The sequence below is a fragment of the Rhinolophus ferrumequinum genome, chromosome 8 (assembly GCF_004115265.2).
Source record: "Rhinolophus ferrumequinum isolate MPI-CBG mRhiFer1 chromosome 8, mRhiFer1_v1.p, whole genome shotgun sequence".
NCBI lineage: Eukaryota > Metazoa > Chordata > Mammalia > Chiroptera > Rhinolophidae > Rhinolophus > Rhinolophus ferrumequinum.
Window position 1 is genome coordinate 25,691,504 of NC_046291.1, and position 18,411 is coordinate 25,709,914.

An 18,411-nucleotide genomic window follows, 5' to 3' on the forward strand; every position below is an offset into this window, starting at 1 on the left:
AAATCTGCAGATCCAAAGAAGGACGCCCACACCGACTTACCTGCAACCCGTCGCCACTAAGAAACGCGTTTCCAATCCGTCAAAACTGATGAGAAACAGTAAAGCCTAGATCTCATGAATCTGTCAAATATCTGGGCACTAGAGGGAATAGTTATGGTTGGAAAAATGACCCTTCTGGAATTTTCTCACCATATTCTAAAATGCCAATAAGAATATTTCCTCCATTCTTAAAATTAATTTTAACAGTGAACTGTAGTAACACATTTTTTTATGGTGAGCAGTCAGGTGAATTCCATTGACAACTGAATTGCATCTTTATTAAAGTTATTTTTGCAAATTGATGTCTCCTGATATGAAAAGGTTGCTTTGTACTTTAACAGGTGCTTTGAAAATTAACATCAGCAGTTGGAAGGTCTTCACTTGAATAGATTTCAGACTTCAAAAATGTGACTGCATCCTCCATCCTTAGTTTTTCCATCTCCCAATTTTTGACCTTATCAAAGAAAGAGGAAAACGATCAATTTGCAAAAAAATGCTGACACATGAAATAAAAGCTAGTTTCAAGACCTAAGCATACTAAAGTAATATCAAGCTGATTTCTTTTTAAAATCAAATGTTATAATTACTCATATTTTAAAGGCTTACTAAGACTATGTTGTAGGATTAAAGAAAACGCTAACACTGAAAGTTATAAAAACTTTAAAATGCCTCGAATGGATGCAAAAAGTTCTTCGTTGGGATAATTTTCCCTAGAATATATATAATAGCCAATATGAAAAAAAGTCTTAAATAGTAAGCCATTAAGAGAAACGGGCCACCTTCACCTCAGTACCCATGCGTAATCCATTTTGGTATACTAAAGTACAGAATCAAGATTCAAATGTTTCCATTCCACATTATGTGCGGAACTGAATGAGTGGCATTTAGATAGATCCCAACATCAACATGAATATAAATTTATGTGTAAAGTTCTTGCTCCATACAGAGACATCCGGAGAGGCTGTTCAAAAAAAGCTGTGGTGCTCGGAATCAAAATGAAGCATAAGAGGGAAGAGGAAGAACCATCGTCTTACAACCATCCAGCTTTTTCTGGTGACAAACATCCTATAACAGCCTCACGCTGGCCGGTGAAAACAAAGCTTTAATTAACATCTTTTCCTCCCTGGTTCATGATAACCTAGAAACTGAATATGGTTTCATGTGTCCTAAATTAAATAAGAAAATATATTACTTACATTTTTTCCTCTTAACAAAAAGAATTACAGTTGACCAAATGTAGCACTTATAAAACCCTAGTAAGTGACAGTAATCAGCTGAGTAGAAGCCAGACCATGTACTAGGAATGTTCTTTTTCGAAGAAAACAATAACTACAATGCTTATTCTAATACTGCTGACAATTTCTGTAGGGTCCTAGTAACCAGCTGTAACCACGACATTCCTGGCAGAATGGACCTCAGTAACTTGAAAGATACTTCATTTGCATAGTTTTCTTACCAAGATCACATAAAAACCCATGACTTTCAAATGCCGCATTTTCATAGCAAGGAATCCTCTGGGGTGGTTTGAATCCAAACAGTACGTAGATCTAGGAACACATAGTACACCTACTCTGAAAACAAAAACATAATATGACATTAGTTGCTAATGAGATGATCGTTTACACTGTGGCTGTACTCCTGCTTTTTGGAGGTTGCAAACGAGCTCTCCACTACCAGAGAGCGCACAGGCCTCACCGCTCCCCACCGCCCTCACCGCTCCCCACCGTCGCAGGCCTTCACTGCCTGTTACTTGGCCTCTGTAGCAATTCCAGTCTATGAAGGCTACTTTAGTAACCAAAAACTTACAACAATGCTTTACACAAACAGTTATCCCTAAACCATCTTTAAGGGTGGCTACATTCTTGATGAGGAAAAATTTCAGATATGAGAGCTCCCAGTTTAAGGCTTTCCTATGCAGTGCTAACCTTTGATCTAAATGTAATTATTTACGCTACTAGTACTGGTAGGACGGATAGAGGCTTGGTACCAAACGGTCAATGCTCTCCTTGTACATACTGCCTCCCAGAAAGAGCAGTTAAAAATGAGAATAGCGAGACCAAATACAAAGAAGAAAACACTAAAGGAAAGGAAAGACTGTTAAAAAGATAAAATCTGTATGTGCAACAAAAATGTGAAATGTGTAATTTGTTTTTTGCATTATTCTTTGCCTTTGGAAAGATTAAAGTCCCCTGGGGAAAAGAAAGACATTTGTGTCCTTACCGTCCTCTGTTATACTCTGGCTGTTATCTGAGATAACGCTAAGAGAAATTTTATGTATTTAAAGGAATGCTCAAATTCCTCATTTTTTCTAAGTACTTTACGCTGAGAACTACTATGTTCTATTATTATGCCAGAACAGTGGAGTACATGGAAAAGAAAAATGATCTTTGAGCAACATCAGAGAGAAAGCCTTTTTTGACGGGATATTGGTAACACGTAAGACAGCAGTTGAAAAAGACGGCCAAGGAACAAGCTAGATGGATTCAGAAAGGGGGGAAAGTTACAGAGTTGTACATGAATGGAGAGGGATGGGCAGGTAAGAGGGAATCCTACAGATTTTCTTCTGTACCTCTCTCTACTGTATTTATGAGCATGTCTTATAAAGCATTAGGGGAAATGGGAGCCTTGGGGTCAGGATCCACATCTGATTCATCTTGGGTGCCCCACCGGGCGTAGGGGAGCTTTTTCACACAAGCTGACAGAACATGGGGTGTGTGCAACACGATCTGATGCACCTGCTTGAAAGGCAGGACATTCTCTCCAATGTAGTATCACATTTCTCCCAGAGACCCCATCCGTAGTGTGTGGGCCAAGGAAACAACTACGAATAACTTCAATACAGGTTGACCCATGTACTACACAGCTTCATTAAGAAGCTAAAGTTTCTCTACCTTTACAAAGGTCTTGGGGTAGAACAAAATATTGATTGGGTATTTGATTTCTGTAGAAGCCTTAATTCTTTATGATCACTATTATGTTATCTTGTCAAACGTTTACACTACACTGATAGTTTCAATTATATTAACATTGTTTTCTGGAACTATTTAGCTGTAAAACCTAAAATTTTAAAAATTGCCTATTTCATTAAATGGCCCAACGCCAGTCCTCTATCTTCAACCAGTGCCCAGACTTACACCTAAGGAGTAAACTAATGGATGAGAAGTCTCTTGGTGCATTACGAGCTCCAGACAAATATAAGGCCTTAAAACTGCTACTGCTACTTAATAGGAAGTCTTTGAGAATTAAGAATTAAATTGAGAAAGCTCAGCAAACCAATACACACCTTTGACTGTCTGTAGCAGAAGTTACCGCATCCACGTCAGAAAGTGGAAGCACTTGACTCCTGTTAGTGTCCATTCTGATTTCAAAATCTGAAAGAATTGATATTAAGTTTTCAAACATTGCTCTAAGTGATTTTCTCTTCCCAAATGTCTCCTACTACCATCAATTAACGCTGGCAGCAGCTACCATACATTGGGCTTACCACGTGCCAGACACTGGTCTGGATTTTACACGTACGACCTCACTGACTCACCACAGGAACCCTAGGAGGGGACACTATTACTACTGCCATTTCACACACAAGGACAGGGAGCGTGGGAGAGCCTGATGTCCCAACACGAGTCAGCAATCCAAACCCAGGCAGTCCGGCTTCGTGCACAACACTAAGCTGCCATGCTAAGCTCCTACTCTTGTGTCAGGAAGAAAGGAAAATAAATAGAACAGAATAAAGGAAAATCGTATCATACCGATATGATAATTATGTGGCAACTGGACGTTTTCTGAGAAGCATCCTTCTCCCAGAAGGCTCCTTAGTGCCTCAGCAACCTTTGCGTTAGGACGTGATGGTGTGGACGGCAGCGATGGCAGTGTGAAGTCGGTGGCCTTGTGATACGAAGTATCATCAAGCTGTAGGCAGGTAGTCAAAACATGAAGCTTGCGGACATTCCTCTCCACATCACCTAAGAAAAGAGAAAGAAATGCGTAGTTAAGAAAAAATACCAATGACACATTTAAGAAGCTGTATGAATGCACCTGTTTTTCCGGTTATCTGTGTCTTATCAGGAGGACTCTCTGTGTCTCCCTAGTTCCCATAGTATCTAGATCAATACCCAGGAATTGATGTTTTTAAGGTTGAAAGTATCTTTCAAGTCTAAAGTCTTCATTGAAGAGATGAGGAAATGCCCAGGAATGTTAAGATGCCTCACGGTTAACTAAAGGCAAAGTTGGGACTAGACTCCAGGTCTCCTGGGGTCCAGGCTGTTTCCCCCACATTAGATTGCATGAAAAACCAGCACGTGGTCTTCCTTCTTCCCAATGCAGCTTTGGAATTTCATAACGTAGTTTTTAAAAGAATTTAAACTACTCTATTCTCGGGGGCACATCATCACATTTTGTACACCTAGCCTGATATTGCTTTTCCTTGTTTACCATTAAAGATCAAAAATCAACAATTAATTTGGCTCCTAGAATAGAGAAGTTCACTACTTTGGAAACTATTTGGTTTCTTGATCTAACAGGCTGAGCCCTCATTAAGGCCAGGAGAGACAAAGCAGCGAGAGCTGTAAAAGTTGACTTAACTTGGCTTCAGACGTGACATGTAAGGATCAGGAAGTACAAATGCTTCGATCAAGGCAGAAAGAATGACGTCAACATTTTAGCCTCTGTATAGGTGCATAAAGTGTGAATAAAAAGAATGATGACGATGTGTTTCTCATTCCTGCCTAATACGTAGGACCTGTCACTCAAGGTGGCTCCACAGGTCCGCTGGTTGGAAGCACTGACCCTTCACTTTCCCATTATCGGCCCTTTCCTCAGTCGCACCTGTTCTGCACTGTTGGACCACCTCTGCTCCTACCAAGACCCCACGCAGAACCACACGGTAGCGGGTGGCACTGCCTCATTTCAGTCACCCTGGGCACTGATATCCCACCTGATGTCAGCAGCTCATTGACGATGTCCTTTTGAAGAAGCTGATTAACAGGGGCCAGGGGAAAATGGTTCATCAAGCAAAACGAATACACCGCATTCAATAGGTTTTCAGAAGAGATGTGGTGAAGATAAGCAGTCAGAGCACTGGCCATAGCGTCTAGGAACCTTCAGGGCAACAAAGGAAAGTCAGCTTTCAAATACAAAGAGAACATAAGGTCATGGTAGAGCTAGAGAGGTGCCACAGAACCAATGGCTTTAAGGAGACCCAAAAAAGGAGATAAGAAAATCTTATATCAATACATCTTTCAGGTCAGGGGTCTATCTCTTAATAAATATATGTACTCAATAAATGTTAGCTACTGCTATATGTCTTACACAGGGCAAATAAATGTTTTATTAACTTATTTAATTCCTATTAAAACTATGGGGTAGATGTTATTATTATCCTCATAATAAAGATGAGTAAACAGGCTCAGAGGGGTTGAGTAACTTGTCCAAGAACACACAGCCAGAAAGTAGCAGAGACAGCATTCGAACCCAAGTTCTCAGTCTCTATAGCCTTTTAACCATTATGCTAGATTTTTATCATGAGTATGTTTATAAGGCCTGGAACACCACTGTGGTTTTATAACCAATTAATATTCTCTGGCTATCAATACTCTGAGTTAAGTCCTGTACTGCAGAGCAAGGAAACAACAGAGAGGTGAGACCCACAAGTAGAGATGAAAATGTTTTGGAAATTGATAGAGGTGGGGGTTACACGGCACTATGAATGTACCAAATGGCACTGAATTATTCACTTTAAAAAGTTGAATTTTATGTGAAATTCATCTTATAAATGTTTTTTATTAAGATAAAAAAAAATACTCTGAGTTAAAAGAACTGCGAGTCTAATCCTACAACCCAGTAGCACAAAGCAGTTCAGCACAGATGAAGAAAGGAAAGATCAAAATTAGGGAAGGTCACTCGCCCAGGGGATACACAAGTACCCTCTGAACCCAGGTCAATCTGACTCTTAGGGCATACGCTATCTATCGCTATGTAAGACAAACACGAAGTACGTGCAAAGTACTGTGATGGTGCACAGGAAAGAAAGTAGGTAGAGTAGCTTTGGGACCAGGAGGATTTCAATAAGGGGATAAGATGGGAAAAGGGACGATCATTTGAAACTGAGCAAAGAAATGAAGCCCTGAAAGTGTGCGCTATTTGTGCTCTAATAACTAGGGAGGTCAAGGCACAGAGAAGTGATTCCAATAGCCCAGAAGTAATCCCTCCAAACAATGAAGCCATGAAGGAAAAGGCGTGAGATCAGCTGGGCGGTGCATGGGTAGGAGCAGATGTGTGTGGGAGGGAGGCGGCGCCGGCGGTGGCAGGCTAAGCAGGACTGGGGAATTACAACGGGATGGGAACAGGTCCTGGGGACAACAGTGCGGCGGCACTCGTTACACTGAAAACTGACTGAATTTGTAGTACGCAGCACGCAAGGGCAGGGCTGCAGATGACTCCGTTTGGGGCCTGCGTGGTTCTCACCTCTCCAGTCCTCTCATCCCCTCCTTACGCTGCACCTCATGCTTCAGAAACACCAAACTACGTGTTGTTTGCTGCACACGCTCTGCTGTTTCTTTCGTCCTTGACTTGAATATGGAGTCCTTCTACTCAGAATGTCCCTCTCTGCTTCTCTTCCCTCCTATCTATTCATCTTTTAAGGTCTTCTCAGGTACCATCTCCTCCAGGCAGCACTACTTGGCCCCCACCTCAACCTGCATCCTGGCACATCCTTCCTGTGTCCCTATGTCCTCCATATAAAACGCTGTTGCTCCAATTTTCATGCTATATTTGTCAATTTCTGAGTCTACCTTATTAATACACAGAATCCTCTGACAAAAAGGATTATGTCTTTTTCATCGTTGTCCTAAATACCTGAGTGCTTGGTACGTTTCTGACTAAATGAACAAAAAGACGAAGACACAAGGAGGAGAATGTTAGTGGAAAAGAATGAAATGAGAATAATGAGCTAAAAACTCACCAAGCTGTATACATTAACTTTTTACATGTTAATTATACCTCAAAAAAGTGGTTAAAAAAAATCACATTGCATGGGGGTTGGTAAAGAGTAAATAACTGACAAAAAAGAAAAAGAACGAGCAGACTTGCAGAATCATTGAACAGGAGACACTTGTGGGGTCTCCAGTGACCATACACAATCCACAGGAGTTCTGGAGTCCATGAGCACACTAACGACCAGAAGTGCAAGTCTGGGATTATCTACAGGGTGATTAAGCACAGATCAAGAAGAGGAGAAACCAAAGGACTGAAATGACAGCGTTTAAATGCTACGTGCTTTCTTCCTTGGGTTTCAAACCCAGGAAGACACTGGATTTAACACACCTTCTCTCCCAGGGGCCATCACATAAATAAAATGATTAATGTGTAGCATGTGGATATACAATGTGCTAAGCCAAATGTTCTACCATTCTCCTACCTAATCCATCTCTTCTAGTCAACTCACTCCCCAAATGCTTTGTTATCCTGCTTCTAAAACCTTTGCCATTCCAGCCTAAGATGCCATCTTCCTTTCTCCCTCCTCCATCAAGCGTTCATCTGGTCCCTACCATTTACTGCCTTCTTCTGAATGTGCAACATTTGCCTTCTTACCTGGACTAGGAAGGAGGGGGAACACAAACTTCTTTTATACTCTTGAGATACCAAATTCGGGCAACTGCACAATATGGGCAGCCAGGAAATTCTCACTGATTCATCTTGATCTATCAGCCACACTCGCACTCTCCCATCTCTCCAAAGGAGAAATGTTGGTGTGGGAGGTTAAGTGTTGGATCAGGCTTCCTCAGTCTCAGCAGTACTGCCATTTGGAATGAGTACTCCTTTGTGTGGCGCTATCCTATGCGCAGTACGATGTTACCAGCATCCCTGGCCTCTACCCATGAGAGGACTTTAGTACTCTCCTACCTACACACACACCCAGCACGAAAACTAATCTTCAGATAGTACCAAATGTCCCCTTGGAGGCAAAATCAGCCCCTGTTGAGAATCAGTAGGTAGATGAAGGCAGAGCAGACAGACAAAAGTATGTCATTCGTGACTCCCCCTCTGTAGAATACACCGCCTTGTGTGTTTTACGTGACAAGTGAAGATGACTTTTGTTATCCACCCCTCTATTTCCAATATAATAATTTTATTGGACAAAGTTATATCTTGGGATAACCACCCAGCATTTGTTTTTCTAATCCCATGGAATCGTGGGGCTGTTCCTAAAGATTTAATTACCACTCAGCTTGACAGTATTAGTCAAGAGAGCATAGGAGGTACATGGGAGCCAGCCTCATAAGAAAATCAGGGGAATAGAAGAAGACCGAATCTGGGGAACACTTCAAGCTTTATTAAATGTGTATTCTGAACCAGGCTCTGTGCTAAGTTCAGAATAACAGGAATCTGAATTTGACTCTAGAGAGCTTTCTGACTGAGGAAGAGACAGGCTTCTCGACATGTATTACAGTGACCTGTATAAGATGTGACAGCACAGGGGCTCTGATGGAGACAATCAGGGAAGGCCCAGCATCACTTCCTTGAGTACCAGCATCAAATGGATGGGCACGTGACCCAAACTCAGTCAGACTTTCTCTTTTGGAATCTGAATCATGAGGGAAAACCACAGTTGAAGTCAAGCAGTTGGAGTCAAGTCACTGGAGGACAAAGACAGAGCCTGTGAAGTTTGCCACTGAGACCCTTGGAACCGCCCTACTTTGTTCCTCCAAGGCCTCTGTGACCTGCAGTCTGTTTTTTTTAAATCTAACAATGACTGTATGCCAGGAATTGTTTTAAGAACTTGACTTAGGTTAACTCATTTAATCCTCAAAACTATCCAACGTGATTAGAAATAACTCTTATTTCTTCTCCCCATTTTAACAGATGGAAGAAGCTGAGGCAGAGATAAGTAACTTGCCAAAAGTGAAGTAGCTAAAGAGTGGCAGAGCTGGGATTCAAACCTAAGCAAGATGTCTCCAGAGTCGGTGCTCTTAACCACTATTCTAACAAATTACATTTTATGTGTGTTCCTAGTTTGTAACGAACCCTAACTGATGTAGAGAGGAAGGGAAGATGTTCTGGATGGAAAGCAGAGGGATGAAAGAGGCTGGCGAGTCTGAGGAATTGCTGTGTTTAGTAGAAATGCATGGCTGTGATAAAAAATAAAATGACTAGGAAGCAGTAGTTTGGGACCTAATGAGTAGTTAGGGTCAAAACTGAACTATGAACTGAGGAGCTGAGGGAATAAGCTGGGAGAGTTTGAAATGAAGACTGACTCCTATGCTGAAGTAACAAATACATCAGGAAGAACAAAGGAACAAGCAAGACAATACACAGCAAAAATAACATTAAAAACGTGACTTCAGAAATAAGGAATGCTATGTTTTACTTCTTGACATGGATGATGACCATGGATGTATGCGCTTGGAATGATTCACTGACCTTGTGACGATTTGTAACCTTTTCTGTAAGTACGTTATATGGCAATAAAAAAGTGAAAAAAAGAACAAGTACATACTCTTGGGTCAGGCACCGGTAGGTGTGATTGAGAGAAGAATACACATGAAGAACAGAAACAACACTCTGCATGTTTAGGAAGTCAGGTTCATCTACTACTTTCTTCATAAATAAGTCCATCAGATGAGGATGTCGAAAGCCAAGGTTTTCAAATAAAATGAGGAGAAAAAGAACCTTAAAAGAAGAGTGAATTGAGGAAAAACTTTTTAATAATTACAGCATGCTAGTAGTAATTTCTTTAGAGCTCAAAAAATTTAAACAGCAATGGAACTGTCCTGATCAAGAGAATATTCCCTAAAAAGGAACAATTATCTTTTCCTCACAAAATCTCTTCCAGTAATGTTTAAATCAGGTATTACGTTAATAAGCAAACTCTTTTCACAAGGGGAGAACCAGAGTATACAATGGTTTCCATGTCTCCATTTCATTTAAAAATAAATCCTTTTCTATAGGCTTTTCATACAATGTATCTGAAAACTACTTTAATTACTCATATAACTTTCTGAAATTTTTAAAATTTACCAACTCAATTTTGAACTGCTCCCCCTTCCAAACCTAGACACTTCCTATATTGTAACATATGAGATAACTCAAAATTTCTATATTCATGATACATTTCTATAAATGACAACAGAGATGAAATAATCTGATCAAATCAAAATTTCCAGTTCACTTGTCATTTCCCTTTTGGTCTTTCTCATGATAAACACTTCTCTTTCTAAAATCAATTTCCATGGTCAACTCAATATCCATCTTACCCTACAAAGTAAACTGAGTCTAGTGATCTAACAGTTACCACTGCTCAATTGCAAAAATAAGTTTTTACCAGCTGCTACATTCAGGTTTATATTACTAACATAACCCCTGAACGTAAAGGCCCTTACTCTGAAAGAAACCAGCAAACTTTTCATAAATATTATAGATAGATGTGATCGTTAAATAATTATATTTTGTTCTTCAAAAAGCATAAGCCTCTCATACCACCCATATTTATTATTCTAAATCTAACCAAAAAAGGAGAAAAACAAATCCTAATTATCCAAAGTGCCATACAACCTTTTAAGAAACAAATAGAATAGCAAACTTTAGACAACTTTTATTTGAGATAGAAAAATGGTCAAAAGATTAAGTAGTACATTAACAGGTAACTGCCAGACAGAAATGATAAGGAGCTAATTTTTCAAAAGTCAATTTAGCATTAGAATATTTTGGTATCTTAACTGCTGTAAAGTTGACATAGAAATACTTAGCATGCTAAATGAGTTAATATACTCTTGACAGTTTCTGAGGCTTATTCTAAACTATTAACATACTTACTTGTTTCGACTTCCAGATGTCAAAAGTTGTAGCCACATAATCTGCTATTCCCTTGAAAAGATCTAAATTACGGTATCGGAGGTCTTTGCAAGACTGCAATATGCTCATCAATATTCTAAACGGACACCCATGGATATCACCTTTAAGAATGAGTTAAATAAACAAACAAAATAACCAGATCGTTTTGAATGTAAGATCCAAGACACTCTGTACTCAATACTTTTGCCAAAAACAAACAAACAAAACAACTCTGTATTTTGTAAAAAAAAAAAAAAAAAAACTACAGGCAAAAATAAAATTTAGATCTAATCATATCATCATACATTTTTCATACAGTAACAGCAATGTTCTTAAAACACATATAGTCCAGAACAGTAGGTCAGATACTAGAAATCATTAAATTCCCCTTACCTAGGACCTTCTTACTGCATTCGTTCAGAAGTATAATAGAACGATGATCCATGGCGGCTAGGACCTCAAACATGCGCTGGCTATTCAAAATAGAAAATCTGTCTAATTCTCTCAAGGCTTTCATCTAAAGGAAAACAAGATTAAATTTACCATGTGTGGCAAAATAAATTAAAGTTTCATTTTTAAATAAAAAGGACTGAGCAAAATAACTCAAATAGATATATAAATTAAATATAGATTTATTTCTATAGAGAGAAACATAAATCTACTTCTATTTTTCCACTTTAGCATAGTTAAACCCAAAAGCACAATGTCCTCCTAAAAAATTGACTTTAAGAAGTGATAGCAGCTCACAAGAAATATTTTTTTTCAAATCTCACCCACTAGAGAAAATTCAGGTTTACCTCCATTTTTCTTTTAAGAGCAATTGGTGCATCTTTTCCAATACATTTCATCACAGCTTGTAATGTGAAGACACGTTCTATTTTCCAAATTTGCTGATCAACTAGTATCCTATAATCAAACACAGTAACTATCACAATCCTGGAATCTTAAAACCAGAAGAAAAATCTTAAAAGTCATTTATTTGGTCTAGCTCCTACTTCTACGCAAGAAATATGAAGTCAATAGAAATGATCTATCTGCCCCTGATAATGCAAGTAGTTAGTGAAAGATCCAGGACCAGGCTAGCACTATTTCTTCTCACATTATTCTGCTGTCTCTATGAATTAACAAATCACATCAGCAGATTATAAGATATCCAATGCAGAGTCAATTAAACAGAGAATTAAGTATTATCCTCCCTGATCTATGACATTATATCAGTTGCATCAATTTTGTAAATCATAAAACTTAAGCTCCTGGTCAAGCCAGTCCAGTGTCATGTAACATCCACATAGGGGTCAAATAACCATTATGAATTGAATACCTGTCAATTCTCCCCCAGCCCACATCGGTACCCTTTTTTTTTATTATTAGTTTCAGGTGTACAAAACAATGTAATAGTAACCCCCTCACAAAGTGATAACGCCCTTCCCCCAATCTATTGCCCCTCTGACGTCGCATATCGCTGTTACAATTCCATTGACTATATTCCCTATGCTGTACTCCACATCCCATGACCATATATATATATAATTTTAATCGACATACAACTATTATTCAATATTATTCAACTTCTGCTTCAGGAGTACAGCGCAGTGGTCAGGCATCTATACTGTCCATGAAGTGGTCTCCCTAATGAGACATACTGCCACAGGGATACGAAAGACAGTTTGGGGAAATATAATCAATAATGTTGTAAAGGTTTTGTAGGGTGTCAGATGGGTACTTGTCTTATCAGTACTCTTTTAAATTTCGTTTCAATGTTATCCATACCTTTTTTTATCGTGGACCTTAAAAGAAGCATTATTTCTACCTTTACCTGAATCGAGGGTCAGAATTTTAAGTTTACAAGATATTAAAACTACCATCAAAGTCTCCCCCAAACCAAAAAAAAACCTCATTGAGCTTTCATCTTTGATTTTTGATTTGAGATATTAGAGAAACAGAGATTGCCACATGACGAAAGCACAAGAGAGTTCTCACCGCAATCCTGCTCGAAGAACATCCACATTCTTGCATGGCTCCATTGCCTCTAAAACAGTTGACAAAACTGAAAGACACCTCTCATCACACTCATTGATACGCTCCTGTGGAAATATAATTACAGAAACACTACAGATGATGACCCCACAGTAGACTATCACATCCAAGCAAAACCACTGAACTGATGCTTTCAATTAAAGGATTAAGCATCACACCAATAATTCATACAGTCAGTCCTCAATAAACACCATCTTTAGGATCTAAAACATACGTAATGAATTTTCCAAATAACCAATACACGCTCTTTTATGCATCAATGCTTGTTTACATTCACAATTATCACTGAAAATCCGTTTGATATTGATTATATTCCTCTGATTTTGAAATAACTTTTATCAAACATTATTTTGACCTCTTCCTAGGACTCAAGGTCATCATGACGACAACAACAAGTGCAGTAATATAAAAGCTACTGGGAACTGGCTACAAATTTTAATTCCTGCTGTAACCTAAGACCCCTGAGATTCCACAGAAGTCTACAAAATAAAACTTCAACTTGGAAAAAAAAAAAAACAAGCTACTGGGGGTATAGAGGGCAATTTGCCCACCCCTAAAGAACCTTAGATAACTCTGTCCTTTTAATTTCCCTGTGTCCTTTCCTGGGTATCAAACTGTAACTTCAGCTGTTGATCTTCTGATCCACACTGTCACATTCCACCACCATTATCTGGGTCGCCAGGGGGGCTCCAGGACCCAGATCCTTTTTTCAGGTCGCTTGGGTTAGCATACTAATTTAGATCTCAGAAATGGCAGTGGGCATAATTTGGAAAACAGATAATAAAAACACAGCTTTACCTAGTGCTCTACAATTTAATCACAAACGTGTCTACACACCTCACAAGAATAGTTGTGATCATATATGAGGAAACTTAAGCTGCAAGAGGTATGATCTTTTGCTAAAATTAAATGACTAACAAGGCACAAAGTCTCAAGTCAGAACCAGATAAGAAATGGATAAAGCTGGAAGAAAAAAAGAAGTCTCATTCCCATGGGAGGGTTTCCATAACAATTTACAACATGTCATAAATATCTACTGTGAAAGTAAAGATCATTTGGCTATGTGTTTGAAGGGCAAATTTATTGATCACACACTGTCCATTCATCTCTAGCTAAAATGTCTTTACAACATTCCAACAGGTCAGTGAGACACAATCGTACATTCAAATATTTTGATTCCAAATATCCACCCCTCACCAATGCAGATGCTGTGCTGATGTGAATACCTGTCCAAAGTCTAGTAACAGCATCTCTGACCAGATGAAGTGACTTACTGTTATATAATCACTTTAAAATAACTATAGATGGGACACAGTCTATCAAGTAAACATGGATATTCTGTGGTTTAAACACACACACACACACACACACACAAACACACAGTAAAAATTAGTTCTTGGTTGAGGACATACGGAAATCACACTAATGTAAAAACTTAAAATTAAAAACTCGTATAAACCCAATTCTTGAATTCTATAGAATAGGATATATGTCAGATCATTCTCAGGAAATTTCTGTCTTTTTAAAAATTTTTTCGTTATGATTACTGAGTTTACAAGTCTGAAGTGTCCGCTCCTAAAAGGCAAATGATTACTTTAATAAGGTATCGTTCCTCATCACATCTGGTGTAGTTTCAGTGACATCAAACAGGATACTGACTCCCCTGTGTGAAACTAAAAGTGGCTCCTCCACCTAATTTCATCCTTCTTCCAATCCATTTTCCCCTCATACAATGATCTAAAATACAAATTTGAGCACGTTGACCCTTTGCTTAAAATACTTCAATGGATCTTCATTGCCTATAGGATAAATCCAAACTCCTTAGCTGGGAATAAAAGGCTCTTTATGATTCAGCCCCTTTTCTCCAGCCTCATGTCTTGGCATTACACATCCTAACCCCTCCTCTTTGACCACCACATACATAATTTCCTCCCCACTCCCTCAAACACACAACCCCAGCATTCCAGTAGTTCAGCCATATCAAACTACTTTCAGTTCCTCAAACTTGCCAAACTTTTGCTCGGGGGGAACCACACCATCTCCTGATTGAAACATCATCCCCTTCACTATTGATCTCTCACAAACTGCTGCTGATGCCTTGGATTCCGCTTAGACATCATCTCCCACTGGGCTTAAATCCTAGTTCTACCATGGACTAGGTGTTTGTTCATTCATTCGGCAAATATTTATAAAGTACCAACAAATAGTGACATTAACAGATATGTGACCTTTGGCAAGTTATTTAACCTATATAAGCCTAAATTTCTTAATGATGAGTAAGATGAGAGTAACATACTTATTCCAAAAGGCTACACTGAGGATTACATGAGGCAAGTCTACTTTTAAACATATCTCTGCCTCAAACACTAATCTGGTATCCTCCCCCATCTGCTCTTCCCATTATAAAGGCCTTCTCCTGACAAGGCGGGAAGCCAATTATACACTCTTATAAAACTCTATACTTTTGTTTCATTTCACCTAAAGTTGGGTGTGGCCACTGTTTTGTTCACAATTATATTGCCTTGTTCTCAGTACATTGCCTATAACACAGTAAATGTATGACATTAAATGAATGTTGGTTATTTTTGTAATTGCCTACGAAATATCCGTATTCCCTCTAGATTGTAAGAGCAGGAATCATGTCTTCTATATCTTTATATCCCTAGTGATAAGTGCGGTAACTGATACATAGTTGACACCCAATAAATGTTTACTGCATGAATGAATCTATTAGCTCTGTGACGTTAGCCATTTTGCTTAATTAGTATCACTAAATCTGTTTCCTCATCTGCAAAAGTGAGATAACATCAACTCTGCAGGACTGTTGAAAAGATTAAATATGATTATATAGGTAAACAGTGTAGATACTCAAAAAATATTAGTTCCCTTCCCTCTCTCCTTCCTTCAAATAACGTTTCTTGTATATTTTGTTTCTCTCCTCATTTTAGCTTATTGCTCACTATTACTCAACACTGCAGAAGAAAAATGTGGCAAGCTTTCATAAATTTCCATAGCAAAAGGAAAGAAAGAGCTAGCTAACTTAAGGTCGCTAAATCATATATATGCAGAAACAAATATAAAGGAAACTACCATTCCACTGATAGTCTCTTCCAAGGAGGTTACATCGCTGTTTCTCCTTATTATTTCAAAATATGCCCAGGCTACATTTGTTTCCCTTCATTCTTTCAAGATATGCAAATCAAGTAAATGGATGCGTAAGTCTCATTTTGATTTTACCTGGACCACCCTCAGCAAAGTCTGTACCAGCAGAGTGTTCTGAGGAATTCCAAGCTTCACTATTGCATGAAGACTAAACAGCACGTCGTCATAGTGCATGATCTTGGCTTCTCTCATCATGTGTTCACACAGCTGGGTAAAGGCGGGGTGGTCAAACATCAGTTGTTTTCCAAAGCGCTTCTGGTCCTCGGACATCCTTTTGGCAATTGTCCACATCGCTGAGAAATAGTTACTACTAGGAAATGTAGGTGCTTCTGAAAATGCATCCAACACATCACTCAGGGAATTACACTCCTGAGACAGTTTTCTAAAATTGATAGGGGTGGGTTTTGTTTCCTTGGTGAGAACATCTTCATTGGAGGCGTCATGATGCAATTTTATTTTCCTCAATCCATTATTAGAGACAGGAGAGTGTCCTAAGTCAAAGGACAGTCTTCTAGGACAAAACAGTCTGCAGAATGTAAGGACTGTTCCAGTGCTCATGCCCTTTGTTTGAAAGTCATCATCTCCTGATTTAAAAATCAAGGCATCCTGAAAGAGATATCTTACAGGTGCTTGCATTCTGTTATCGAAGTTATTTAAGAGGTTTCTTGGGTTCCAGTTTGAATACACATTTTTTGGTCCACAAAATCCCAAAGGATACAGCCTCACAGTTCTGCTTGTTGGAATTAAAGTACTGAATTGTCTGTGGTTCCAGAAAAAGGAAATTGCTCTGTTATTCATTTTGCTATCCAGTGAAACACTTTCAAATGGCTTTAAAATTGTCAATATGACACAAACGTCGCTTCTACTAGTGAAAGAGAACACATGCTGTTGTTTGTTTTCCTGTAGGGGAAGGAATTATGAAAGGAATAAAAATTAAAACTTTATTAATTAAAGAAATGAAATGTATTTAAATAGGGACTAAAGTGGGAACCTATGGAGACATTAAAGATTAACATTGAAATGGTGAAACTTTTACCAGTATAGGTTTCCATCACTTTACCACTATGTGTTGTCTTAAAGGAGCCAGGTTACTTTGGTATAAATGACATTTATACCAAATGAGACTTGGTTGTTGTATAAATATTTTTTTAAAAAACATGAAGTGGATTTTTGGTGAAAGTGTTCCCACAAAGCTTCCTCCGCAGGAACGTATTTTATGTCACCATTGCCTTGGAGATGTCTTCAATGAAACTTAAAGGTCTAACGTTGATGTATACTTTTCAACACAAGGATTTAGCAACAGCAGAACCCGGACTGTTAAGAATGGGGATTTGAACAAGCACAATGGCTCAAGAGAGGAAGCAGCAAACTAAACTGATGTTTGCATGTGGCCTGCGTTTGGGAGAGACAACCAGCCAGTCTCATCAAGATTTCAAAACCAGCGTCAGGAGCCCGTCTCTCCGGAGCTGGGCCCAGCATTAACGCACCTCCCTAAACTTAATGCCCGGGCAACTCCTGAGACCTTTCTCCGAAAGGCAGCAAGTCTAAAATGTAGTACCGCCAACTCTTTCACCTACGCTCGTCCTCCACTCACCTTAGGTCAGAACCCCGTGGTTATATACAGGCGCAGCCATGACAGCGTCCCCGCGAGCTGCTCGCATCGCGAGATTTGACGGATCCTTCATAGGTCAAAAAGTGTACGTTCGCAGAGGTTGTAGAAAGATTCCCTTAAAGGGAAAAAAAGCCTACGGAAGAGAATGATTCGTTTTCTTAGGCGCGGGGATAGGAACGGGGTAGACCGCAGAGCTTTTAAAGGCAATGTATGATCGTGTACCCCGACACCCAACCGCTCCTGCGGGGCGACAGACCCCCGCGCTCAGCTACAGAGAGCGCCTGCGCCATGCGCTTGGCGGCGTGGTTGCCAGGAAACCGGAGTCGCCGTTGGCTGCAGCCAATGTTCACGGTTTCACCATGGCCAAGTTCGTGCTTGCGGGTGAGTATCCCCGCCTCCGCCCGCAGATCGCTCAAAACACCGACAACTGCTCTCCTCCTATGACTGTTTTTCAGTTCTAGCAACTCCCGCCTCAATATGGACCACCTCAGGCTTTCTTATGCATGCATTCAAAAACGTTTACTGGGCAGTGCCCCTGTGCAAAGCGCTGCTGGACACTGGGGATACAGTGAAAGGAAAAACACATCCCTGCCTTCGAGGAGCTTCCAGTCTCATAGGGTGCAGAAGCGTGTAAACAAGTAATTTTGATAGTGTGCCCCGGGCTCTGGGAGGTGTTTACAGGAACTGATTTGTGAAAGTTTGTGATAGAGAGGCCATTCCAGATAAAGGCACAG

The 18,411-nt window shown here is 39.5% G+C and overlaps 1 protein-coding gene across 1 annotated transcript; it reads right to left on the reverse strand.

Moving 5' to 3' along the window:
* Positions 1-290: 290 nt before the first annotated feature.
* FASTKD2 (FAST kinase domains 2) lies at positions 291-17,786 on the reverse strand. Its single transcript, XM_033112612.1, has 12 exons — positions 17,660-17,786; positions 16,141-16,965; positions 12,847-12,950; positions 11,664-11,772; positions 11,260-11,383; positions 10,849-10,988; positions 9,533-9,705; positions 4,973-5,136; positions 3,789-4,001; positions 3,323-3,410; positions 1,496-1,610; positions 291-493 (listed from the first exon to the last, which is right to left on the reverse strand). The coding sequence occupies exons 2-12, from the start codon at positions 16,861-16,863 to the stop codon at positions 374-376; spliced, it is 2,073 nt and encodes a 690-aa protein (XP_032968503.1). The 5' UTR covers positions 16,864-16,965; positions 17,660-17,786; the 3' UTR covers positions 291-373.
* Between the last annotated feature and the right edge of the window lie 625 nt (positions 17,787-18,411).